This window comes from Salvelinus fontinalis, chromosome 20 (assembly GCF_029448725.1).
Source record: "Salvelinus fontinalis isolate EN_2023a chromosome 20, ASM2944872v1, whole genome shotgun sequence".
Lineage (NCBI taxonomy): Eukaryota > Metazoa > Chordata > Actinopteri > Salmoniformes > Salmonidae > Salvelinus > Salvelinus fontinalis.
In genome coordinates, this window is record NC_074684.1 from 2,377,542 (window position 1) to 2,405,486 (window position 27,945).

The 27,945-nt window shown below is 41.6% G+C and overlaps 1 protein-coding gene across 1 annotated transcript in view; it reads right to left on the reverse strand.

The window, feature by feature from the left end:
* Positions 1 to 27,945, reverse strand: part of LOC129817149 (probable methyltransferase-like protein 24) — a 101,549-nt gene that overhangs the window by 28,865 nt on the left and 44,739 nt on the right. The window contains exon 2 of the mRNA XM_055872098.1: positions 5,635 to 5,733. Within this exon, the coding sequence (XP_055728073.1) occupies positions 5,635 to 5,733 (99 nt within the window). The remainder of the gene's footprint in view (positions 1 to 5,634; positions 5,734 to 27,945) is intronic.

The window sequence follows — 27,945 nt, forward strand, 5'->3', positions numbered from 1 at the left end:
TCATTAGTAGGCGTGTTTCATCCTTCTAACCAATGTCTGTGCTCCGATGGGTGCGGTAACTGATTGAGCATAAGTTTCCTTATGGAACAATTCTCTCATTTAGAAGTTAAAATCACATTTTATCTTCTCACAAGTAGTTTCATTTTTAATCACATAAGGTATGCCACATTTTGATGTAAATCTGATAACTAGAATGTGTAGACTTTCAAAGATACAATTCTGTCGTCCTATCTACCAAAACAATGACTGATCTGACATCATATTCTTTAAGTACCAACGGACCCTTCCATTACAGAAATATTGTCTCATTGTTCAACTTTCTGATGTTACCATCCTGTAGTCTTTCTCTAACAAAATGGCTTTCCAAAAGTCCATTCTGTAGAGTGGAGAGAGAGTTTCTGTATTTATGGTAGGTGATAAACCGGTGGGAGGGGGAAAAGGGGGGTTTATGACCCTCACCTTTCCCAGGGACATGAAAGAAGCTAAAGTTATACCTCTGTATAAGAAGGGGATAAAGTCTGACCCTGGGAATTATAGGCCTGTATCTATCCTCTGTGTAACATCAAAGATCCTGGAGAAAATGGTACATGAGCAAATGTATGAATATGTTAACAAACAGGGTCTAATGTATGATTTTCAGCCGTTTTTTAGAAAAACATACTCCACTGATTCATGTCTACTTTACTTGACTGACTGTGGAATGGTACTGCTTGACCTACAGAAGGCCTTTGATACAGTTAACCACTGTCTCCTAATCTCCAAACTGGAGGCACTGGGGTTAAGCAGTATCCCTCTAGGCTGGGTAAAGTCCTATTTATCAGGAAGGGAGCAAGTAGTAGAGGTTAATGGTTCACTGTCTCATGCAAAACCAATGAGTTGTGGAGTTCCACAGGGGAGCGTGCTTGGGCCTCTGCTGTTTTTATTGTATATTAATGATATGAAAGATGCTTGTTCTTGCCGTCTTTTTCTTTATGCGGATGACTCTACACTTCTGGTGTCTCACAAAAGAAAACTATGTTGGAGAGCGTACTTAGCACAGAGCTTACTAACATTAGCAAATGGCTTGGAGATAATAAGCTATCTCTGCACTTAGGGAAAACTGAAGCAATTATTTTTGGATCCAGACCTAAATTGGGTAGGTCGTCTGAAATCAGAGTGGTGTTAGGGGGTGAGGTACTGAGTACTAAAACCTCTGTTAGCTACTTGGGATGTATCCTTGGTGGAAGCTTGGGAGGTGTGAGCATGGCCAATAAAGTACTAGGGAAGGTTAATGCCAGGACTACGTTTTTGGCCAGAAAGTCCAAGCTGCTTGATAAGGACTCCATGAAAGTGCTAGCTACTGCCCTCATTCAATGCCATTTTGACTATGCTAGTACTTCCTGGTTTGGGGGCTTATCTAAACGTATGAAGGGGAAGCTCCAGATAGCCCAGAATAAGCTGATCGGGGTAGTATTGAAGGTGAGTCCATGTACTCACATAGGCAGGAGCTGCTTTCAGAAACTAAACTGGCTGCCTGTTGAGGCTAGGGTGTCCCAGGTTTGGTTTACAGGAGTATTTATGGTCCTGCGCCCAGATATCTAAGTGATTACTTTCCTCGTGTTAGGGATGCACACAATCACAGCACCAGATCAGGTGTTGCTGATGTGTGCTTATACAGGTTCAGGAGTAATGCTGGGAAAGGTACTTTCGTGTATACTGGAGCCTCAGAATGGAATGAGTTGCCTCTGCCTATAAAAACAACGTCCTCTCTGGACAGCTTTAAAAAATAAAGTAAAAATATGTTTGATGTCTTCTTCTGTGCCCATATGAATAACCCTATGATGTAACTGGAATTATGAGATAGATGTTCTTCTTCTCTGTTTTTGTTTTATTATTTCACTGCCATACTGTGTTTGATCTTGTCTAGCCATCTTGTCTCAAGAGGACCACAATGGAAACAAGTCCCAGACTTTATTGTGTGTTATCCTCGATGATTTTATTCATGTGCATGTAATGGCTTTTAAGTTTTATTTGTGCTTGTTTTTTTAAATGGTCGAATTAATAAACTAAACTAAAACTAAAACACCCAACAGGGTAAAGTCATGACACTGGTCTATACTGGTCCATGCAGATTGTGTGTGAATACAAGTCCCAATTGTTGGATATCTCCAATCTGGCTGGGGATATGCATAAACTAGTCACCAGCATACCAGCATCAAAGTGTCCAAAACACATCAAATGCTGGTCACCAACAAAACCAGGACCAGTCAGCAACATATGCTGGTCTATGCTGTTTTTACCCCAGAAGGGTTTTCTGTTATATTACCCAAAAAACACCAGTCTCAACGTCAACAGTGAAGAGGCAACTCCGGGATGCTGGCCTTCTCGGCAGAGTTGCAAAGAAAAAGCCATATCTCAGACTGGCCAATAAAAAGAAAAGATTAAGATGGGTAAAAGAACACAGACACTGGACAGAGGAACTCAGCATCCCGGAGTTGCCGCTTCACTGTTGACGTTGAGACTGGTGTTTACCGGGTACTATTTAATGAAGCTGCCAGTTGTCTGTTTCTCAAACTAGACACTCTAATGTACTTGTCCTCTTGCTCAATTGTGCACCGGGGCCTCCCACTCCTCTTTCTGTTCTGGTTAGGACCAGTTTGCGCTGTTCTATGAAGGGAGTAGTACAAAGCGTTCTACAAGATCTTCAGTTTCTTGGAAAAGTCTCGCATGGAATAGCCTTCACTTCTCAGAACAAGAGTTTTAGAAGAAAGTTCTTTGTTTCTGGCCATTTTGAGCCTGTAATCAAACCCACAATTGCTGATGCTCCAGATACTCAACTAATCTAAAAAAGGACAGTTGTATTGCTTCTTTAATTGGCACACCAGTTTTCAGCTGTGCTAACATATTGCAAAAGGGTTTTCTAATGATCAATTAGCCTTTTAAAATTATAAATTTAGATTAGCTAACACAACGTGCCATTGGAACAAAGGAGTGATGGTTGCTGATAATGGGCCTCTGTACACCTATGTAGATTTTCCATAAAAAATCAGCCATTTCCAGGTACAATAGTCATTTACAACATTAACAATGTCTACACTGTATTTCTGATCAATTTGATGTTATTTTAATGGACCAGAAATGTCCTTTTATTTCGAAAGCAAAGACATTTCTAAATGACCTCAAACTTTTGAGCGGCAGTGTACCTTAAGATGTTATCTTCTTCGGGATTGGTGTCCCTTCTATGGCACGGTTGAGCTAACATAGGCTAATGCGATTAGCATGAGGTTGGAAGTAACAAGAGAATTTCCCAGGACATAGACATATCTGATATGGGCAGAAAGCTTAAATTCTTGTTAATCTAACTGCACTGTCCATTTTACAGTAGCTATTACAGTGAAATAATATCATGCTATTCTTTGAGGAGAGTCCACAATTTTGAACATGAAAAGTTATTAATTAACAAATTAGACACATTTGGGCAGTCTTGATACAACATTTTGAACAGAAATGCAATGGTTCATTGGATCAGTCTAAAACTTTGCACATACACTGATGGCCAAAATCTAAATTGCACCTGGGCTGGAATAATACATTCTGGCTTTTCTCTTGCATTTCAAAGAGGATGGTACAAAAAATATATTTTACCAGATTTTTTGTGGGATGCTTGCAAGCCGAAGAACACCATCCCAACCGTTAAGCACGGGGGTGGCAGCATCATGTTGTGGGGGTGCTTTGCTGCAGGAGGGACTGGTGCACTTCACAAAATAGATTTCATCATGAGTTAGGAGAATTATGTGGATATATTGAAGCATCCTCTCAAGACATCAGTCAGGAAGTTAAAGCTTTGTCGCAAATGGGTCTTCCAAATGGACAATGACCCCAAGCATTCTTCCAAAGTTGTGGCAAAATAGCTTAAGGACAACAAAGTCAAGGTATTGGAGTGGCCATCACAATGCTCTGATCTCAATCCTATAAAAAATGTGTGGGCAGAACTGATAAAGCGTGTGCGAGCAAGGTGACCTACAACCCTGACTCAGTTACACCAGCTCTGTCAGGAGGAATGGGCCAAAATTCACCCAATTTATTGTGGGAAGCTTGTGGAAGGCTATCCGAAACGTTTGACCCAAGTTAAACAATTTAAAGGCAATGCTACCAAATACTAATTGAGTGTATGTAAACTTATGACCCAGTGGGAATGTGATGAAATAAATAAAAGCTGAAATAAATCATTCTCTCTACTATTATTCTGACATTTCACATTCTTAAAATAAAGTGGTTATCCTAACTGACCTAAGACAGGGAATTTTTACTTGGATTAAATGTCAGGAATGATGAAATAATGAGTTTAAATGTAAATAGCAAATGGGGATGCTTTTCCCATGGTTAATTTTCATGCCAGCCAGGTAGGCTATACTCCTGTTGTTTCTCTGTCATCAAGGCAAAGGGTGGCTATATGAAGAATCTCAAATACAAAATATTTAGATTTGTTTAACACTTTGAGTTACTACATGATTCCATAAATGTTATTTCATAGTTTTTTATTCTACAATGTAGAAAATAGTACAAATTAAGAAAAACCCTTGAATGAGTAGTCGTTCTAAAACTTTTTACCGGTAGTGTATATATAGTTTTTTTATCCCAGACCCCGTCCCCGCAGGAGGCCTTTTGCCTTTTGGTAGGCCATCATTGTAAATAAGAATTTGTTCTTAATTAACTGACTTGCCTCATTAAATAAAGGAAAAAAATATATAAAAATAATAAAACTGACAACCGAAATCAGCCTGCAGGCTCCCAGCCCGCCACAAGGAGTCACTAGAGCACGATAAACCAATTAAAGCCCCGCCGGCCAAACCCTCCCCTTACCAGCCCAATGGGACTACCGGTCACGACTGGTTGTTTATAGTATAAAGAATATGCACTTTACAGTGTCCCAAAACTGTTTGGAATTAGTGCTACAGGATGCAAAAGTCTGTTTGAAAAAGCTAGCCTTAGCTTTCCTAACTGACTGTGTATATTGGTTCCTAACTTCCCGGAGAAGTTGCATAGTTGCATAATCCCACTTCCTGAATCCAAGTGTTTGACACGGGGGGAGGTGACCAGTAACTTTGTGATCAAACTTTATAATTGTAGAAGCAACAGTAAATGTTCATACTTTGGTCATCATACTTTGATCTGATTTCATCGTTAAGCGGGTGTCCTGACTCTCTGAGGTCATTAAAGATCCCATGGCACTTATCGTAAGAGTAGGGGTGTTAACCCCGGTGTCCTGGCTAAATTCCCAATCTGGCCCTCAAACCATCATGGTCACCTAATAATCCCCAGTTTACAATTGGCTCATTCATCCCCCTCCTCTCCCCTGTAACTATTCCCCAGGTCGTTGCTGCAAATGAGAACGTGTTCTCAGTCAACTTACCTGGTAAAATAACGGTAAAATAAAATTTAAAAAAATCCAAATATCATCACATTTCATGGGAAAACATCATTGACTGTTCATGACCTTTAAAATGTCAACATTTTCTACCAGCCTCGCATGGGTCATGAGGTGGAGGTTTGTTACTACGCTGATAAATGACAATATCCATCCGGATCTTTGCCACCTAGGTATAGGGAATAGGGTGCCAATTTGGATGCAACCATTAAATGAGTGTGACCCACCTGTGGTGTAGTGATGTAGTGAAGGAACCTCCTAGCTTCCTCCTCCAGGGAGTGGCTGTCACTGGCCCACGGCTCGAGCTCTATATGCCACCTGGGAGACTGGAAAAAGCAACAGGGAGACAGCCAATCAGCATCAGTGGACCAGGGAGATGGCCAAACAACAACACAGTGGGACAAGGAGAAAGCCAATGAGCATCAGTGGACCAGGGAGATGGCCAAACAACAACACAGTGGGACATGGAGAAAGCCAATGAGCATCAGTGTTACTATCGGTGTGGATTCCTAGAAAAGACTGAGGGGATTAGATTCATCTGGCCTTGGCGCCCGGTTAGGCGTGTTTTCCACTAGGTGAAAGTTGATTGCTTTCGTTTTGAAACCGGACTGCCTCCCAGACGTGAGCCAGGTCCCCTTGCAAAGCCCACGGGGAAGTCGGCTCAAAACAAATGTGACATAATTAACCACAAGGAGTACTGAGTATGCTTCTGTGTTTTCACACACAAAAGAAATTGCTTTTTGATTTAAAAAATGCTTTATCTGTCTCTAACAAGTTAGAAAATTCAAACATATATTTCATGGAAAAGAGATTTTGTATGCTTTTCAAAAAAGTACCACGCTGCTTTGCTAACAACATGACCAAGCAGCACAGATTACTGATTTGAGGCGGGTGCTCCTCTCTCACCGCTTTTGCCCATTTACGTTACGGGCCACAGACCGGTGCTCCACTGCTCAGCATAATCAAATCCGCCCTCTGTCATCCACTAAAGTGACATTAACGCCAAACCTTGTGTCCTGCTACAGTATCCACCAAACTGTGAGACTGGAAAAGTGTTTATGTTTCTGTCCCAGTACCTACCCCTCTACAGGAGGGTTTCTGTGTCACATTCCTGTTGTTCCTGGCTGCTATACAGGCCTAGGCTCAGTGACCTCATTCATCATCACAGGAATGTGTCTGTTTGTGATTACAGCAGAGAGAGAGAGAGAGAGAATAATAGAAATGTGCTGTGTTCCAGCAATCTATCTCCATTTTGGCCAACTAGACAACTGGAGGAGTACGTTCCATAGTGTGGTTTTGTTTGCACTACAATTATAGGCTGATGATAACTGGATCATGTTGGCATTTGTCTGTGTTCCCTTTTTGTGTTTTCATGTGGACAATATTAACAGTGTGCATGTGTTTTCACGTGTTGTAACTGTTGCACAGTGTACTGTTATTTATCCGACAGTAGTACGTGGTCGTGTTCAATTACCACTGTGCTTAGTGCTGATGCAATAACACGTCATACAGGATTTTTAACCATTACACAAAGAGGTCTTTATCGCTCATTTTGGATTAAGGACATTTCAATTATATTTACAAGTCTGTAATGCCTTATGGTCTTGCATAAACATTTACAAAAACTTCAGGACTGGCAGCTGACATGCTCATCATTTTTATAACATAACCATAGACCACTTCAACTGTTACGACACTTGCACTCACAGGTGGCCAAAAACAACAAATTGAAAGCCACGTCCCCCACTAAGCCACGCCTCCAATTTAATTTCCCAGTGTGCCTTGCCTTTGAGTGAATTTGAGCAAATATTATGGATATATTGTTGTAATTCATTTTTTAAATATTCGATGAGGGTTGTTCATGTTAACTGCCTATATTCAATGGAGAGAGACACTATGCTACTAGCCTCATGCCATGCATATGCATAGCCATCTCGAGACAACTCCGATATAAAAAAGTGTTTTTGTCGGGATGTCACATGTCAGTAACAACTTAAGCATTACAAAACTTATATTCGGTCAAAGAATCCTCATGTAGAAAATAAACCATAAATGTTTTGTCGGCCAAATTTGAAACTTTCTCATTGACCTCCATACTGAGTTCCCACTGGAGGTGAATGTTATCATTAAAATGTAACTCTTTAGAACAATACATTAACTATACATAAGCAATGTTCCCTCAAATGTATTTCAGCACTGAGCAAATTTCAGGTCTGCTGAGCTCAAACTTTAACATTCTGTGAAATTCCCAGCACACGTTTACTGTGAACGCTGACGCTGTACTAGCTTCAAGTTACCGTTTAATTGTGTCTATTTGAATATAATGTAGGCCTACTAGAGTGGTCTACCGTCAAAAACAATGGAGAAAATGCATCCCATGTAACGGCGGCCTTCCCTCTCTTCACTAGAAGAGGGGGTGAAACAGGGATCGGACCAACACGCAGCGTAGCTAGTGCTCAACATGTTTAATTAACAAAAACTACAGTGAACACTAAACAAATACAAAATAACAATAGTGGCAAACCGATACAGACCTATCTGGTGCAGAATACAAACACAGAGACAGAAAACAACCACCCACAATCCCACAACGATTGACAGCTGTCTCTGATTGAGAACCATATTAGACTGAACACAGAAACAGACAAACTATTTTTATTTATTTTTTTATTTTTTTTATTTTACCGTTATTTTACCAGGTAAGTTGACTGAGAACACGTTCTCATTTGCAGCAACGACCTGGGGAATAGTTACAGGGGAGAGGAGGGGGATGAATGAGCCAATTGTAAACTGGGGATTATTAGGTGACCATGATGGTTTGAGGGCCAGATTGGGAATTTAGCCAGGACACCCGGGTTAACACCCCTACTCTTACGATAAGTGCCATGGGATCTTTAATGACCTCAGAGAGTCAGGACACCCGTTTAACGTCCCATCCGAAAGACGGCACCCTACACAGGGCAGTGTCCCCAATCACTGCCCTGGGGCATTGGGATATTTTTTTAGACCAGAGGAAAGAGTGCCTCCTACTGGCCCTCCAACACCACTTCCAGCAGCATCTGGTCTCCCATCCAGGGACTGACCAGGACCAACCCTGCTTAGCTTCAGAAACAAGCCAGTAGTGGTATGCAGGGTGGTATGCTGCTGGCGACATAGAGTAGAATTCCCACCCAGCTCACGTCCTGACCAACACTAAACAAGCAAGACACATAAGAACTCTGGTCAGGACGTTACAGTACCCCCCTCCCCCCTCCCCCCTCTGAGGTGCGGACTCCGAACGCACCCCTAAAACTCAAGGGGAGGGTCTGGGTGGGCATCTGTCCGCGGTGGCGGCTCCGGCGGTGGACGAGGACACCACTCCACCACTGTCTTTGTCCCCCTCCTTAGCGTCCTTTGAGTGGCGACCCTCGCCCACGACCTTGGCCTAAGAATCCTCCCCAAGAGCATCGATTTCTGACATTCCACTTCCTGGTCAGGAAGTTTGCTGCAGAATGACTTCTGTTTCACTCAGAGAAATAATTAAAACGGTTTTAGAAACTAAAGAGTGTTTTCTATCCAATAGTAATAATAATATGCATATTGTACGAGCAAGAATTGAGTATGAGGCCGTTTGAAATGGGCACGATTTAACTGGCTACTCAATACTGCCCCTTGCAGCCATAACAGTTAAGACAAAAAAAGCTCTTTACCTGACTCGCTTTTCAAAGATGCCTAGAAATGTATACTTTTGTGCTCAAGAAGGAAGCAATCACTCCCCTATTGCTGACTACAAATGATCTATAACTGGACTTATAACTCAATAACTAGCAAAGGATGTGCACATGTGGCTACATGCAGCTCTCGCTTTGATTTCAAAACAAGCGCATCTACTCACGACCGCTCATTCTGTGAACACAGTCCAGTTCAAAGTAAATGGCACAGATCCATATATGGCAATGGTCTATTTGCATATTGGCCTACTGCAGCTCCAATTGTTTATGCCACACCGGTCTGTGTAGAGTATGGCTGAGTAGTCCGTGTCAATGCAATAGAATCCTACTCCGATTCGTTCTGCCTACAACAAAATCTCTTGCATAGTTAGTTTTGGTATGTTGCATTGAAGTGGCTAATATTGCATTGATTTGATCACAATTGCCACAGACCACTAAGTGCTAACAGTCAGTATCTGGATAATACGTGTGAAATGCTTGATAATGTATGTGATATTAACAGAGAACTACAGTGCCCTTGACTTTTTGCACATTTTGTTAGGTTACAGCCTTATTCTAAAATTGATTAAATTGTTTTTTCCCCTCATCAATCTACACACAATACCTCATAATGAAAAAGCAAAAACATTTTTTTTTGTTAATTTATATATTTTTTTAAATATATCACATTTACATCAGCATTCAGACCCTTTACTCAGTACTTTGTTGAAGCACCTTTGGCAGCAATTACAGCCTCGAGTCTTCTTGGGTATGACACTACAAGTTTGGCACATCTGTATCTGGGGACTATTTCCCATTCTCTGAAGATCCTCTCAAGCTCTGTCAGATTGGATGCGGAGCATTGCTGCACAGCTATTTTCACGTCTCTCCAGAGATGTTCGATCGGGTTCAAGTTTGGGCTCTGGCTTGGCCACTCAAGGACATTGTCTTGTTGGAAGGTGAACTTTCACCACAGTCTGAGGTACTGAGCCCTCTGGAATAGGTTTTCATCAAGGATCTCTCTGTAATTTGCTCCGTTCATCTTTACCTCAATCCTGACTAGTCTCCCAGTCCCTGCCACTGAAAACAGCCCCACAGCATGATGCTGCCACCTCCATGTTTCACCGTAGAGATGGTGTCAGGTTTCCTCCAGACGTGACGGTTAGCATTCAAGCCAAAGAGTTCAATCTTGGTTTCATCAAACCAGAGAATCTTGTTTCTCATGGTCTCAGAATCCTTTAGGTGCCTTTTCGCAAACTCCAAGCAGGCTGTCATGTGCCTTTTACTTAGGAGTGGCATCTGTCTGGCCACTCTACCATAAAAGCCTGATTGGTGGAGTGCTGCAGAGATGGTTGTCCTTCAGGCAGGTTCTTCCATCTCCACAAAGGAACTCTAGAGCTCTGTCAGAGTTATCATTGGGTTCTTGGTCACCTCCCTGCCCAAGGCCCTTCTCCTTCGATTGCTCAGTTTGGCTGGGCGGCCAGCTCTAGGAAGAGTCTTCATGGTTCCAAACGTTTTCCATTTAAGAATGATGGAGGCCACTGTGTTCTTTGGGATATTCTATGCTGCAGAATGTTTTTGGTATCCTTCCCCAGATCTGTGCCTCGACACAATCCTGTCTCAGAGCTCTATGGACAATTCCTTCGACCTCATGGCTTGTTTTTTGCTCTGACGTGCATTGTCAACTGTGGGACCTTATATAGACAGGTGTGTGCCTTTCCAAATCATGCCCAATCAATTGAATTTACCACAGGTGGACTCCAATCAAGTTGTAGAAATATCCCAAGGGCTCCCGAGTGGTGCAGCGGTCTAAGGCACTGCATCTCAGTGCTAAAGGCAACCCTACAGACCCTGGTTCGATCCCGGGCTGCATCGTAACCGGCCACGATTGGGAGTCCAACAGGGCGGCGCACAATTGGCCCAGCATCGTCCGGGTTAGGGGGGGGTTTGGCCGGGGTAGGTCGGGTCATTGTAAAATAAGAATTTGTTCTTAATTGACTTCCCTAGTTAAATAAAGGTTAAATAAAAGAATCAATGGAAACAGGATATACTTGAGCTCAATTTCGAGTCTAATTTCAAAGGGTCTGAATAATTATGTAAATAAGGTATTTCTGTATTTTCTTATTTATACATTTGCTAAAATAAAATAAAAAACTGTTTTTGCTTTGCCATTATTGGGTATTGTGCGTAGATTTTTTTTCTTCATTCCAATTGTTCTTCATTCCACATGATTCATTTCCGACATTTAGTTGAGGGTTAATCCTCAACTAAATGTCGGAAAATGAATAATGTGGAAATTGAGCTAGTTGAGGTGACTAAACTGCTTGAAGTAACCCTGGATTGTAAACTGTCATGGTCAAAACATATTGATAAAACAGTAGCTAAGATGGGGAGAAGTCTGTCCATAATAAAGCGCTGCTCTGCCTTCACTATCACTTCACTTCACTACCAACACTCTCAACAAGGCAGGTTCCACAGGCCCTAGTTTTGTTGCACCTAGACTACTGTTCAGTAGTGTGGTCAGGTGCCACAAAGAGGGACTTGGGAAAATTGCATTAAGCTCAGAACAGGGCAGCACGGCTGGCTCTTAAAAGTACACGGAGAGCTAACATTAATGATATGCATTTCTGCCTTAGCAGCAGCTAATGGGGATCCCTAATGAATACAAATAGGGTAAAGGGAAACGTTGATTGTGTTAACAGGGAAACTCTAGAACAGTGGTCACCAAACTTTTTGGTGACAACTTTGTACATGAAAAACGCAAGCCTATGCAACATTAACCAATTAAAAACAGTACTGTAGCAATGAGGTTTGTGCAGTGAGCTACAGGCCCAATACTTTATCACTGCATGTTGGCTTTGCTTGAATTGCCCTGCCAATGCATTGTTGTTCGGGCCATTTTTTGTCAATTATATTTCAACATTTGAGGTAGGCTATATGATCAAACCGGTAATAGATCCGTTGTTGTATTACTTTGTGAAGCACAGCTGAGTGAACATGCATTTAAATAATCATATTTTTTATTTTATGTGCTGATGATGCCTGCATCTGATGGTCAGTCTCAGCTGAGGGAGAGAGCAGCAGACTGAATATTTGCCTCTCAACGTCCCTCCGCTCTCCCTATCCTCCACTGACATTGACCGAAAACGGACATAGTCTTCCATGCACCGCATTATTTCTGCATCATGCACAAATCCATGTTGTTACTACTCTGTGAACAGAGAAAGTGAAATATTCCTTGATATTAAAAAAGACCCAAGCCGTTAATCGTAACAACAACGCAAGCCTACAGACACACTTTCTTACTCATTCCTTACTGCTGCAGTGCTTGTTGTAGCGCTGAGTGGAAATAGGAGGAACATGCATTTTATGGCTTATAAAAGTGTTGAAAACAAAGTGTCGACAGTGCTGAGTAAGAACCTGAAACATGAACTCACTCATAAAAACAGCATCTCTTTGTCGTATTCATTGACAGTCTCTCTAGTCATGGTTTTAAATGTTTTGAAATCTCACAGTATCAACTTTGCTGTAGCTTTCATTTTATGTCTGTTACTTTACTACAGACACAGTCATCTGAGCCGTCCGATTGGCCAGCAGTAGGCCCATAGTGCACTTGATTTGCTCTCTGGGCCCTCCGGGAAGGCAGAGTTTGCACCTTCAGACACATGAAATGTTTCAAAATGGCAACAACAAAATAGGGACACAAGGTTTTATCGTTGGGTTTTTTACAGACATTTTGGAGATCGACTAGCAATGCCTTGGAGATCAACCAGGTGATCGCGATCGACCGGTTGGTGACCACTGCTCTAGAAAGTTGAATGAAGTTCAATCTTGTATGACCACACACACGCACAGCTTGGAGGGAACATTGATCATACGGTTTTACTTAGATGGACAAGATTTACCCTGACACAGTGGTGTTAGGAACCTGCTGGTTGACATACCACATCTGGCCTACAAGGGACAATAACCTGGCTTGCCAAGTGATGTGTAATTCCTAATGGAATCCAGCCAGAGTTATATTCAACTGTACCCTGCATTCAGAATTACTTTTAGGGTTAGGAACATTGTGAGGAGACTACCATTTAAACTGGAACAAGCATTTCAGGAAGAGGTACAATAAATATAACTAACTGATTGGATTACTTTAGAAAAATGTATGTTATTTATCAAATCAAATTAGTTTAGCTTTAACTTTTTAACTTTAGTTGTCACATGTGCCGAATACCACAGGTGTAGACCTTACCGTGGAATGCTTACTTACAAGCCCTTAACCAACAGTGCAGTTCAGGAAAGAGTTAAGAAAACATTTACTAAATTAAACTAAAGTAAAAAATTGTTTAAAAAGAAACAATAACGAGACTATGCACAGGGTGTACCGGTACAGAGTCAATGTGCGGGGGTACAGGTTAGTCAAGGTAATTTGTACATTTGTAGGGGTGAAGTGACTATGCAGGTGGGGGGTGTCAATGTACAGTAGGTCCTGGATGGCAGGAAGCTTGGCCTCAGTGATGTACTGGGCTGTACGCACTACCCTCTGTAGCACCTTACGGTCAGATGCCGAGCAGTTACCATACCAGGCGGTGATGCAACCAGTCAGTATACTCTCGATGGTGCAGCTGTAGAACATTTTGAGGATCTGGGGACCCATGCCAAATCTTTTCAGTCTCCTGAGGGGGAAAAGGTGTTGTCATTCCCTCTTCATGACTATCTTGGTGTGTTTGGACCATGATAGTTTGTTGTTGAAGTGGACACCAAGGAACTTGAAACTCTCGACCCGCACCACTACAGCCCTGTTGATGTTAAAGTGGGCTGGTTCAGCTCTCCTTTTCCTGTAGTTCACGATCAGCTCCTTTGTCTTGCTTACACTGAGGGAGAGGTTGTTGTCCTGGCACCACACTGACAGGTCTCTGACCTCCTCCCTATAGGCTGTCTCATCATTGTCTGTGATCAGGCCAACCACTGTTGTGTTGTCAGCAAACTTAATGACGGTGTTGGAGTTATGTTTGGCCACGCAGTCGTGGGTGAACAGGGAGTACAGGAGGGGACTAAGCACACACCCGAGGGGCCCCAGTGTTGAGGATCAGCGTGGCAGACATGTTGTTGCCTACCCTTACCATCTGGGGATGGCCCGTCAGGAAGTCCAGGATCCAGTTGCAGAGGGAGGTGTTTAGTCCCAGGGTCCTTAGCTTAGTGATGAGCTTTTTGGGCACTATTGTGTTGAATGCTGAGCTGTAGTCAATGAACAGCATTCTCACATGTTGGTCGCTTTGTCCAGGTGGGAAAGGGCGGTGTGGAGTGCGATAGAAATTGCATCATCTGTGGATATGTTGGGCGGTATGCAAATTAGAAGGGGTCTAGGGTATCCGGGATGACGCTGTTGATGTGAGCCATGACCAGCCTTTCAAAGCACTTCATGGCTACCGACGTGAGTTCTGTGGGCAGTAATCATTTAGGCAGGTTACCTTCGCTTCCTTGGTGGTCTGCTTGAAAAATTAAGGAATTACAGACTCGGTCAGCAAGAGGATGAAAATGTCAGTGCTTTGAGTGCACGTCCTGGTAATCCGTCTACCAAGAGCGTTATCACACAGTTATCTGGAACAGCTAGTGCTCTCATGCATGCTTCAGTGTTGCTTTCCTCGAAGCAAACATAAAAGGCATTTAGCTCATCTGGTAGGCTTGGGTCACTGGGCAGCTGGCGGCTGGGTTTCCCTTTGTAGTCCGTAATAGTTAGAAGAGCCCTGCCACATCCGGCAAGCGACAGAGCTGGTGTGGTAGGATTCAATCTTAATCCTGTATTTGCCTGTTTGATGGTTTGTCTGAGGGCTTGGCAGAATTTCTTATAAGCGTCCGGATTAGTGTTCCGCTCCTTGAAAGCGGCAGCTCTAGCCTTTAGTTTGATGCGGATTTTGCCTGTAATCCATGGCTTCTGGTTGGGATGTGTACGTGTGGTCACTGTTGGGACGACATCGTCAATGCACTTATTGAGGAAGCCGATGACTGAGGTGGTATACTCCTCAATGCCATTGGATGAATCCCGGAACATATTCTAGTCTATGCTAGGGAAAAAGTCATGTAACGTAGCATCTGCGTCATCTGACCACTTCCGTATTGAGAGAGTCACTGGTACTTTCTGCTTTAGTTTTTGCTTGTAAGCAGGAATCAGGAGGATATACATAATTATGGTCATATTTGCCAGATGGAGGGTGAGGGAGAGCTTTGTACGCGTCTCTGTGTGTAGAGTAAAGGTGGTCTCGAGTTTTTTCCCCGGTAGAAATTAGGTAAAATGGATTTAAGTTTTCCTGCATAAAAGTCCCCGGTCACTAGGAGTGCCGCTTCTGGTTGAGCATTTTCTTGTTTGCTTATGGCCTTATACAGCTATTTGAGTGCAGTCTTAGTGCCAGCATCGGATAGATGGCTACGAATAATATAGATGAGATCTCTCTTGGTAGATAGTGTGGTCTACAGCTTATCGTAAGGTATTCTACCTCAGGCGAGCAATACCTCGAGACTTTTTTAATGTTAGACATCGCGCACCAGCTGTTATTGACAAATAGACACACACCCCCGCCCCTCGTCTTACCAGACGTAGCTTCTCTGTCTTGCCGATGCATGGAAAATCCCGCTAACTCTATATTATCCGTTCAACCACGACTCTGTGAAACATAAGATATTAGAGTTTAATGTCCCGTTGGTAGGATAATCTTGATCGTAGATTATCAATTTTGTTTTCCAATGATTGCACGTTGGCCAATAGAACGGATGTCAGTGGGGGTTTAATCACTCGTCTACGAATTTTCAGAAAGCAGCCCGACTTCCGCCGCCTTTTCCTCCATCTTTTCTTCACGCAAATGACGGGGATTTGGGCCCGTTGCTGAGAAAGCAGTATGTCCTTTGCGTCGGACTCGTCAAGAAAAAATCTTTGTCCACTTCGAGATGAGTAATTGATGTTCTGATGTCTAGAAGTTATTTTCGTTCATAAGAGACGGAAGCAGCAACATTATGTACAAAATAAGTAAAAACATTACACGAAAAAACGAACAAAATAGTACAGTTGGTTAGGAGCACGTAAAACGGCAGCCATCCCCTCCGGTACCATTATCATGTATAAGATCAATCAATCAATGTACATGCAAAAATCGTCCTGTGTAGTTCAGTTGGTATGCCAGGTTAGTGGGTTCGAATCCCTGGACCACTCATACTTAAAATGTATATGTACACATGACTGTAAGTAGCTTTTGGATAAAAGCGTCTGCTAAATGGCATATATTATAAAACACATTAAAATCTATCCAAAAATGTCTACCTGCAGTAGAGCATGGTGGGAAATCTGATAATGATGGGAATGTTTTACTCTCAACAGAGTAAAACTGATCTGCCTGCCCTCTGAACTGGTTTTGACCTTTTGCCTGTACACGACCATTCTCTTGCTTACCCCTTTTTGGATTAATAAACATTGTAAGACTCCAACCATCTGCCTCCTGTGTCTGCATCTGGGTCTCGCCTTATGCCTTGATTAACACTATGTAGACTTGGACCAAATGTTACATTTTTACTGTGTAGTGTACTAGAAATGGAAAAGGGTGCCATTTGGGTGAGTCTCACTGCTTAGGGCACATCTATCAGACGATCAGAACATGGGAACAACTTATAGGACTACAGTTCAGTGTTTTTCTCTTCTCTCACTTGGTCTCTCTTGCGCTGTCTCTCTTTCTCACTCTTTCTGTTTCCCTCTCTCGCTTTCTGTTTCTCTTGCTTTACCCCTCCTATGGCCCTATGGCCCCAGTATAGACCCATATTTGTCTACTTTCCACAAATCTCCTTCTCTTTTCCTCTCTTGTCCACCCTTCATTCTCTTTCTCTTCCTTCCTAACACTTTTCTCTTCTCAAAGTGTTTGATTACGCTAGGCTTCATGTCACTCGACAGAACATATTCTCGATACATTTGTTTACAATATTCTACCTTATTGCTTCTACAAAGAGAAGAAGACAGAACAGCCCGGCTGGATTCCAATCGTTCACTGTAGTGCTGTACATTTGTAATGGGGAATGAGACTGAAACGTTTTCTGTCATTTCTCCTGTCACCCTAGACCCAGAGGTAGTATATAACTCACCTCTCTGACATTTTCATTAGTCTGATCTGTCAATGTTATGTGTTTACACACACGCACGCACAAACGCACACACACATACCCACACCAAATCAAATCACATTTTATTGGTCACATACACATGATTAGCAGATGTTATTGAAGGTGTAGCAAAATGCTTGTGATTCTAGCTCCGACAGTGCAGTAATATCTAACAGGTAATATCTAACAAATTACACAACATATACCCAATACACACAAATCTAAGTAGGAATTAATTAAGACTATATACAGATGTACGAGCGATGTCAGAGCGGAATGGACTAAGATACAGTAGAATAGTATAGAATACAGCATATACATATGAGATGAGTAATGCCAGAGAAGGGCACAAGGCGAGATCCAGAGGCAGACACGGGAGGCAGATGGTTCGAGTCTCTGATATTTATTATAATCCAAGGGGTAGGCAAGAGAATGGTCGTGGACAGGCAAAGATCATAACAAGGTCAGAGTCCAGGAGGTACAGAGTGGCAGGCAGGCTTGAGGTCAGGGCAGGCAGAATGGTCAGGCATGTGGGTACAGAGTCCAGACAGGCAAGGGTCACAACTGGGAGGACTAGCAAAAACAGAGCGAAGGAAAAAGCAGGAGAACGGAAAAACACGCTGGTTGATTTGACAAAGAAGATGAACTGGTTAACAGACAAGCAGGGAACACAGGAATAAGTACCCAGGGACTAATGGGGAAAACAGGTGACACCTGGAGGTGGGTGGAGACAATCACAAAGACAAGTGAAACAGATCAGGGCGTGACAGCCAGATATGTAAACATTATTAAAGTGACTAGTGTTCCATTCCTTAAAGTGGCCAGTGATTTCTAATCTATGCCTATAGGCAGCAGCCTCTAATGTGCTAGTGATGGCTGTTTAACAGTCGGATGGCCTTGAGATAGAAGCTGTTTTTCAGTCTCATGGTCCCAGCTTGTTTGCACCTGTACTGACCTCGCCTTCTGGATGATAGCGGGGTGAACAGGCAGTGGCTCGGCTGGTTGATGTCCTTGATGATCTTTTTGGCCTTCCTGTGACATTGGGTGTTGTAGGTGTAATTTGCCCCCGGTAATGCATTGGGTAGACCGCACCACCCTCTGGACAGCCCGACAGGATGCTTTCAATTGTGCATCTGTAAAAGTTTGTGAGGGTTTTAGGTGACATGTCAAATTTCTTTAGCCTCCTGAGGTTGAAAAGGCTCTGTTGTGCCTTCATCACCACACTGTCTTTGTGGGGGGTCCATTTCAGTTTGTAAGTGATGTGTACGTCAAGGAACTTGAGGCTATCCACCTTCTACACTGCGGCCCCGTCAGTATAGATAGGGGATGCACCCTCTGCTGTTTCCTGAAGTCCACGATCATCTCCTTTGTTTTGTTGACATTGAGTGAGAGGTTGTTTTCCTGGCACCACGACTCACAGAGCTCTCACCTCCTCCCTGTAGGCTGTCTCGTAATCGTTGGTAATCAAGCCTACTACTGTACACACACACACACACACACACACACACACACACACACACACACACACACACACACGTAAGCATGTACACATACATACAGGCATGTACGAACGCACACACACTCACATACTCAAACACACACATACATACACAAACTCCTTCATCCCTCATCTCCCCCTTTCTTTCCATCCTCCTCCTGCCCCCCTTTTTCTTACTCAGCTTGAAATGATGTGTGATCATAATAAGTGCCTCTCGGGCCAGCGGATGTGATTGCTGTGGTCGTCGTTCCTTCACCACCAGATTTAATTTCTATGTTATTTTTCTTCCATTTCTGTTTTTCTTAAATGTTTTTGTTTTTGCTTGCGGCATCCTCTGTCCCTGACTGTGTGACAGTGTTTCATCAAGCAGAGCTTGGAAGGGGAGAAAAGAAACACAAAACGTAATTGGGCAATTAGTAAGAACAAGAGTAGCGGAGGGAGAGATGGAGGGAAGGAGGGAGTAGAAGGTGGAGAGAGAGAGATATAAAGAGAGAGAGGGAGAGGGATGGGGGTTAAGGGTAGCTAACAGATTGCAGCCCCTCTCCACTTCTGTCAAACAGTATTGCTTTGACCCCAGAACTGCCGGACTCACATCTATGTTTTCCACTTTTCCACATACTTGAAATACCATATAGACCCTTATTCCTCCCTCAGCCTAAGAAAGCCACACGTCATGGCCAATACATCAGTCTGGATCAGGCCCTGGCACAACCATAGATTTAACAGAGCAATGTGTGATCGAAAAATTACATATTTACCTGATTTGTTTAATATTAATAGTTGACAATTAAACCTTAACAAATAGGACATTTCTGTTCTGTTTAATTCTGTGTTTCTGTACGAGATGGTTTCCACTCTAGCTTCCTGCAGTTAGTCTGCTAGAGATAGCTTGAGCTGACAATGACTTAGTGGTAAAAACCTAAAAGCCGGCTTTCCATAGACAATTACCCGAGATAGAGACGGCCTGGAAGAGTTTAGAACAACGCCTCATTGTCTCATCATCATGGCATCTGGGAAACTAAACTGGGTTGGGGGTAAAACACCATCCTGTGTAGATAACCAAGGTGGCTTATGGGAGACTAAGGATTTTTAGGACCTATAAAGTACAAAAAAAGTATGAATGTATGTACTTGTAAGTCGCTCTGGATAAGAGCGTCTGCTAAATGACTTAAATGTAAATGTAAATAAAGTATCATTTTTTTTCACTTTCAGTTAGCCTTCATTATTGCAATAATTAATTAAAGATGATTGTTTGAAGAAATGACCAAGTCTCTCTCAGTACTGAATTTCCACGACAGTTTTGGCGACGAGGGGTGATCTGCAACTTCATCTGTTGACCGCTCCTGAAGATCTGAGTAAACTGTGCACAGGGGATCAGAAATTGGGATCTCAGGGTAAACCACGCTTATTACTGAGCAGCTGGACCTGCTTATGATCTGAGAGGTAAGTGAGCACGGGTGGATACCGGATCTCGGACACAGTACTGAGAGATGTAGTCTTGGACAATCTACCAATACGGGGTGGCAGGGTAGCCTAGTGGTTAGAGTGTTGGACTAATAACCGAAAGGTTGCAAGTTCGAATCGCCGAGCTGACAAGGTACACATCTGTCGTTCTGTCGTTCTACCCCTGAACAAGGCCGTCATTGAAAATAAGAATTTGTTCTTAACTGACTTGCCTAGTTAAGTAAGTAAAGTATGAGTTTATAAATAATAAAGAAAGCCCCTGTTGAGGGTACGCTCAGAGCAAAGTCTTCCTTAAGAGGGCCACAGCTGAGGTGACTAGAAGGACTGAGTTGTGTTCATAAGTGAGGTATCTTTGGGCATAATTGTTAATTATCCAGTTGATGGCAACCAAAAGTCAAGATCCGTAGTACAGGGTTGATCACAGTAGTACTGGTGAGGTCAACGTATTGAATGTGGTACTATGGTGCAGGTGACGCCTTGCGAGGGCATCTGACTTGGTGAAGTTCAAATTATAATGCTTTGATAAAATGTTTGATAAATGAGGTAACTATTGTTAGGTGTTATTGTAAGTATTTTGTTATTCCTGATACTTAGAAAATACGAGGTAAGGTTGGATTTTATTGGGACCGTGTTACGTCATTAGATAGGAGACATGGGTTCTCTGTAGGTCGTTTTTCACATTTGGTTAGACATAAGATAAACTATTCCATAGTAATCGCAGTAGGCAATATCCCAGTGTGGATACAACATCCTGTCGTGGGACTACTAATTAGACAATATTTTGATAATGGTATGGCTTTTCCTGCTTATAGACAGGGTTTTGAAATCCAAGAACAGCGCTAACCGGTTTTCCCTGTCTGTCTCATTCCCCTCTGTGTTTTTTGTTTGTGTTTTCTACGAATGTGATACGGGAGTGTGTGAGGGAAGTATGGTTTGGAAACAGTATTGTGTTAATGTGAATGAGAGTGTGTGAGGGTAGAAATAAGTGCTCATCTTACATTTGGATAATAAAATATGTAGCGTTATCTTAGGGTCCGTTCAACACTGCCCATCATAGAATATCATGATGTGGTATTATTAAGTGCTAGATGTTATTATAGCAAATAGCGGCAAGTCTATAATTTCTGGAAGTCTAAGGAATTGTTGAGGATATGTGTGGAGCATTATTCCCATAGGGCAGCGTCCGAGAAACTAAAGTTTTTACGTTCCGCTGGATGGGACGGATGAAGAGTCGTTGGAATCAGAGTGATTAATTAATGTGAGAACCTAAGATTTCCTACGTTATATATTGATTCTGTGAAGACATTAAAAAAATGAATGACAAATTGTATGTGTGTATAATCGATTACTAGAGATTTAATAAAGTAATATTGGGAATATAATGAGATGCAACTTAAACAACCCATATATCGACGTACGTAGGTTAAGAGTCGTCTCTTTATGGATCATTTGCTAGAGATAAGGTTAAAGCATTATATGACTGTCCACAGGATCTTGGAGAAAGTCTCAGAAAAAGATATATTAAAACCGCAAGGAGAGAAGAGCGGAAATACATTCATAGAACAGGTAAACTATAGCAAAGCCATAAAGACACTAATAGAAGCGCACGAGCATTCTACCAATTCAGCTCGAAAATGGGAAATAAATCTAATCTGATCAAATTTGGCAGAATTTCCCTGCTGACAGATAGAGAATTCAGGGATGCAATTGTGACTTGGCACAATGACATAAAGATGAATCATTAGCTCAATACACAAGCGTATTGATGTTAGCGTTCTATCAGCGTTCTATCAGCGATAACCGTACTATTTGTGAAGTAATTTGAGTATGGACATTGTTAAATGGGGTACTTGGTGAATTCATTCTGGCTATTGCCGGTTGAATATGGCCGGTGTCAGTAGACATTAGGGAAACAACGTAATTTAAATTATTGTCAGCCGCACAGTTAGTCACCAATGCTTTGAATGAAAAAAGCCTAACCCGCTCTGCTAGGTGAGTAGAATGGAGAGTGAAGATGTATTCTCTTGTTCGTGTCTGGAAGTAGCGTTAGCTAGCAAGCTAGCCAACTTTTCACATTTAGCCTTGGTGCTTGACTGCCTTGTGGCAAGATACCTGTAAACTCACCCCATTCCGTACAAATGTGTGCAACCGCAACATTCAAACGAGGCTACCAAGAAAACTAATGGGACTGTAACGACTGTGTTAACTTCAAAATCGGGGGTGTGAACTAGGTTTCTATTCAAGCGTTGATCGACATGGCTCTATAGTATTGGAGAAAAGTTGAAAAAAACGGACCCTCCGTTACATCTAGACGTGTCATGTCGTAACGTACAGCAAGCATAAAGCAGCTACTTCTGTCTTACAATCTCTCTCCACCAGGTGTAGCACTTCTCTCATCCTTTAAAAACAAGAAATTGACAGTGACGGGGGTACCTAGTCATTTTTTGCGTCTTTATTGCATGCGATCATCATTCTCAAAGCCGCTGTTTACTTCTAAGATCACTTTAGCACCGCCCTAAAAACCAGATTCAATTTCGATACAAACCTTCAAATATGTATGTAATGACACATTATATAAACTCTTTATAGTGTTTTATTTACATTTTAGAGGCGATAAGGTGATAAGTTGGACAGATCGCGTGAAAAAAGGCAATTTTCCCACACAATATTTCTCCTTTTCACTATCACGCATTAGTTTCGCTTCCCCACCCGCCATTTTTAAAAAGACCCGACGGGCTCATTGCCTGCTTGAATTATGCAGAAACGGACAGCGTTTAAGTCATGTAATTTATTCTGTTGGAAAGGGGAGAAATTGTGCTTTACAATGGTATTGACATTACAGTTGATCTGGAAGTATTACGTTTTGGGGTGCTAAAACAAGGGCAATTGTACGGACCAAGGCGATGTACGAGTTTACGGGAGTTTACGTTAAGTATTATGCATTAGGAATCAGAGAGCTTGGATCAATCCTGCTCCTTAGTGGATTTTGGGGTTGAATAATCCTTGTGAGAATCAAGGACAGTCGATGTTAGATAACATATTAAAATCGGCAGTATATATGGGCGAGAGCACGAATGATGTTACAAATAGTCAAACTTTGTATCACACCGCATTTAAACAATCGCTAAAGGGTGTAGATTTGGGGGTTCTGTGTTGATACAATATGTAGTAAATTAGTTTTTGGCATGAAAAGATGTCGAAACTCATATACCAAACACCGCCACATTAGTAAACTATGTGGTAGAGCAGGGTCACAAGGCATCATATGGGAAAGTACAACCAGCGAAACAAGTGATACCATATTAAGTGGCCTCCCTGTGAACAGAAGTTAGTATGTTTGCTTTGACTATAATTTTAAACTATTACCACGTTTGGTCTTAGATATAGCAGCCAATGTTTGTTTTAAGATGCAAACTGAACGTTTTAACAGCTTGCTTAGTTCAAATTGAAAGGCTAATTTATTCAACATAAATAGCAAGGCAATTTCGATGTAGTACGTTGTGTGGCAATTGCAAGTGTTTGTTTTCGTACTTGTAGCCTACTCAGAAGAGACAGTTGCCTAAATCTAACGAATTCTAATAATAGCGTATAGGCAATTGCGATAGAGCTGTGATCATGATAAAACCAGGCTACAACATCAATGGATCAAAGTTTTGGGTGGTAAGAAACTGTAGTATTGTGCCCACAAAAATTAGTTTTTTTCCTTAAGAATTGGCTGATGTATTTTATACATTTGGCGCATTGTCTTCTAGTAAGGAGCGAATAATCATGGTTTGGTTTCTTTTATTTTCTAAACCTTACGATGGGTAATTTGAAAAGCTGAGGTTTAAATACAAGGTTAAATAATAAGTAGAGGGATTGAGCCTTGCTTGGTGTTGTAGTTTAGGTAACACCAGTAAAATGAAGCAGGAATGTAATGTCCTTTAAAACGATAATCTGTTTCCACTACGTGGAACAGTGTCCAGTAATTAAAGTAGATTGAAATAAGTATTGAGTATTAAGCTGATAAGACAGCACCGACTTTTTGAAGGTTTGACATTTGTTAACAACAGGTTTATATTTTTACCAAATTAATGCAATAGATTGCAATGTTTAGATTACCGGAAAGGGGTTATGGGTTGTTTATTTTATACTGTGTCGATTCCACTTAATGAAACACTGTATTAGGGCTCCCAAGTGGCGTAGCAGTCTAAAGCACTGCATCTCAGTGCAAGAGGTGTCACTACAGTCCCTGGTTCGAATCCAGACTGAATCACATCTGGCTGTGATTGGGAGTCCCATAGGACGGCACAGGTTTGGCCGGGGTAGGCCGTCATTGTAAATAACAAATTGGTCTTTAACTGACTTGCCTAGTTAAATAAAGGTTAACAGGAACAATCTAAGGCGAAACAGCTATTACATATGTCGTTGGACATGGGTCAATGAACTTTACCAGGATAATTTGACATGGTTATGGAAAAGAGAGACCAGTCATGTAATTATAATATGGGAGTAAATTGTTAGACTCGGTGGAGAGATACATGTTGTGGTGTCTAAGGGTAGCACATGCTAAATTAACCGTTGGGGTACGTTAAAACAAACGATTCATGAATTAAGAGAGTACAATGGACTTATCATTATCATGTTTTGTTTGTAGTTAAAACCTTTTGGGTTGCTGATTATGATATTAGTATAGTGAATGCTATAGAAATGTATATTTTTCTCTTCCAAGAGAATGGGGGTAGTCAATTTCTCTCTCTTTGAAATGTTTTCAGAGGCTATGGTCTTTGGAGAGGGGTTAGTGAAATTTGGCCGTTTTATAGGTGCAAAGTTATCCGGATTCGGGGGTAAAGAGGAGTTACCAAATTAAATAAGACTTACTGGTTACGAATATGAGTTTGTGCCGAGGTATTTTAAGGGACACACATTGAATTTTATCAAGTTTTTCCTTTCTGAGTTTTAATTGAACACATTAATTATTTTGACAAAACATGTAATGAATAAACTTACTGTTATCCTAGTATACGAAATGTATGAAATGTTTGACTTATTTTAGACAATTGGTCTAATAGGGAAAGTAACACTTATTTGAAGGGTTTGAATGACCTCTGACCTCTGTCCTGACTTTCTAGTGTTGTTGGATCACCCTCGCTGGAAAGCTGAGAGACATTGGATGATGATTTGAAGGTCATTTATAATATTGTTAATTCCGGAGAAGTTTATAGTTATATGTGTGATTCGTACCACGAGAAGGATATTCCTGTCTCTAACATATTTGTCTATTTTCTTGAATCAAGCTATGGGTACAATGTTTTCTTTATTGAGTTATTATGGGTAGTGAGTCTAATTCAATTTGTTCTTTTAAAATTGTTTTATTTTTTAACCAGTAGTGTTGTTGTTTTTACACATTAGTTACTATGTGAATCATGTGTCAAAACGGGGGAATTACCAATCTTTTGATGTTTTTGGATATAAGTTTACACACCTTGAGTGATATATAGAAATGTATTGAATGATATACAATACGAAGGAGTGTATTGTTGCGTTGTTTGTTTTGTTTCGATACAAATCTCACCAGATTGGGTCTGCTGGATGATGGAGTTTACTCCTTAAAACCTCTTGAAGATAGGGGGCAGAATTTTAATGTTTGGAAAAAATAACGTTCCCAATGTAAGCTGCCTATTTCTCAGGCCCAGATGCTAGAATATGCAAATAATTGACAGATTACGATAGAAAACACTTTTAAGTTTCCAAAACTGTCAAAATATTGTCTGTGAGTATAACAGAACTGATTTTGCAGGCGGAAACCTGAGGAAATCCAACCCGGAAGTGTCTCTTATTTTGAAAAATCCCTGTTCCATTGTCTGCCTTTCCTCCATTTAAAGGGATATCAACCAGATTCCCTTTCCAATGGCTTCCACCGGGTGTGAAGAGTTTTTAGACATAGTTTCAAGCTTTTATTCTGAAAAATTAGCGAGATTTATCAAAACGCGTCAGTGGATAGACGGATGTCCTTCCATTAGTTCATGCGCGCGAAAGTTGTAGCTCGGCATTTTCTTTATTTCTGTTATTGAATAGTTTACCGTCCGGTTGAAACATTATCGATTATTTATGTTAAAAACAACCTGAGGATTGATTATAAAAAACGTTTGACATGTTTCTACGAACTTTACGGATACTATTTGGAATTTTCGTCTGCCCTTCATGACTGCTCGAGCCGGTTGATTTCTGAACATAACGCACCAACCAAATGGAGGTTTTTGGATATAAAAATTATATTTATCGAACTAAAGGAACATTTATTGTGTAACTGGGGGTCTCGTGAGTGCAAACATCCGAAGATCATCAAAGGTAAGCGATTAATTTTATTGCTTTTCTGGCTTTCGTGACCAATCTACATTGCAGCTAGCTGTTCGTAATGTTTTGTCTAGTGATCGATAAACTCACAAACGCTTGGATTGCTTTCGCGGTAAAGCATATTTTCAAAATCTGACACGATAGGTGGATTAACAACAATCTAAGCTGTGTTTTGGTATATTTCACTTGTAATTTCATGAAAATAAAAAATAAAGATATTTTTTATTTTATTTGGCGCTTTGCAATTCAGCGGTTGTTTACGAAAATGATCCCGTTAAAGGGTTCCGTGCGCCAAGAGGTTAAGGATTAGTGGTCTATTTCCTGATCCTATGACTCTGCCATGAGGTTGATAGTGTGATAATGGGAGTATAAATTAATTTGAAACATTGTTTCAACAGAATGTGATGTTATTCTTTTTGACATTTGTTTTAGAAATTTGTATTAAGAATATTGGTCTAAAGTAATAATTTGTCATATAGTCAATGTTGTCTGGATTTCCTGAATCAGAGATGCACTGAACTGAACTGTTGTTCTGATCTGTCCTTTCCCGAGGTTATGGTGGAGATGGTATCTAGATGCATGAAAGGGATAATTTGACTAAACGGTTTGGACTTCAAAACCCCCTCTAACCGGATGAAGAAATGGCGTTCACTACGGCCCTGTCCTGCACCACTTCCATCGAGAGACCTGAGTCCGAGCCAGCAACCGGTGTACAGCCTCCAGTTGAAGCTATCGACAGTTGAAGCTATGCTGACACATGCACATTTGTGGCCTGCTGGAGGTCATTTTGCAGGGCTCTGGCAGTGCACCTCCTTGCACAAAGGCGGAGGTAGCGGTCCTGCTGCTGGGTTGTTGCCCTCCTACGGCCTCCTTCACGTCTCCTGATGTACTGGCCTGTCTCCTGGTAGCGCCTCCATGCTCTGGACACTACGCTGACAGAAACAGCAAACCTTTTTGCCACAGCTCGCATTGATGTGCCATCCTGGATGAACTGCACTACCTGAGCCACTTGTGTGGGTTGTAGACTCCGTCTCATGCTACCACTAGAGTGAGAGCACCGCCAGCATTCAAAAGTGACCAAAACATCAGCCAGGAAGCATAGGAACTGAGAAGTGGTCCGTGATCACCACCTGCAGAATCACTCCTTTTTTGGGGGTGTCTTGCTAATTGCCTGTAATTTCCACCTGTTTTCTATTCCATTTGCACAACAGCATGTAAAATTTATTGTCAATCAGTGTTGCTTCCTAAGTGGACAGTTTGATTTCACAGAAGTGTGATTGACTTGGAGTTACATTGTGTTGTTTAAGTGTTCCCTTTATTTTTTGAGCAGTGTATATAGTGGGATCATTATGCTTGTCCTGGGTCATGGTCATTAGACACTAAACGGAAGAAATGTGATTTAAACAGGGAGTCACTAC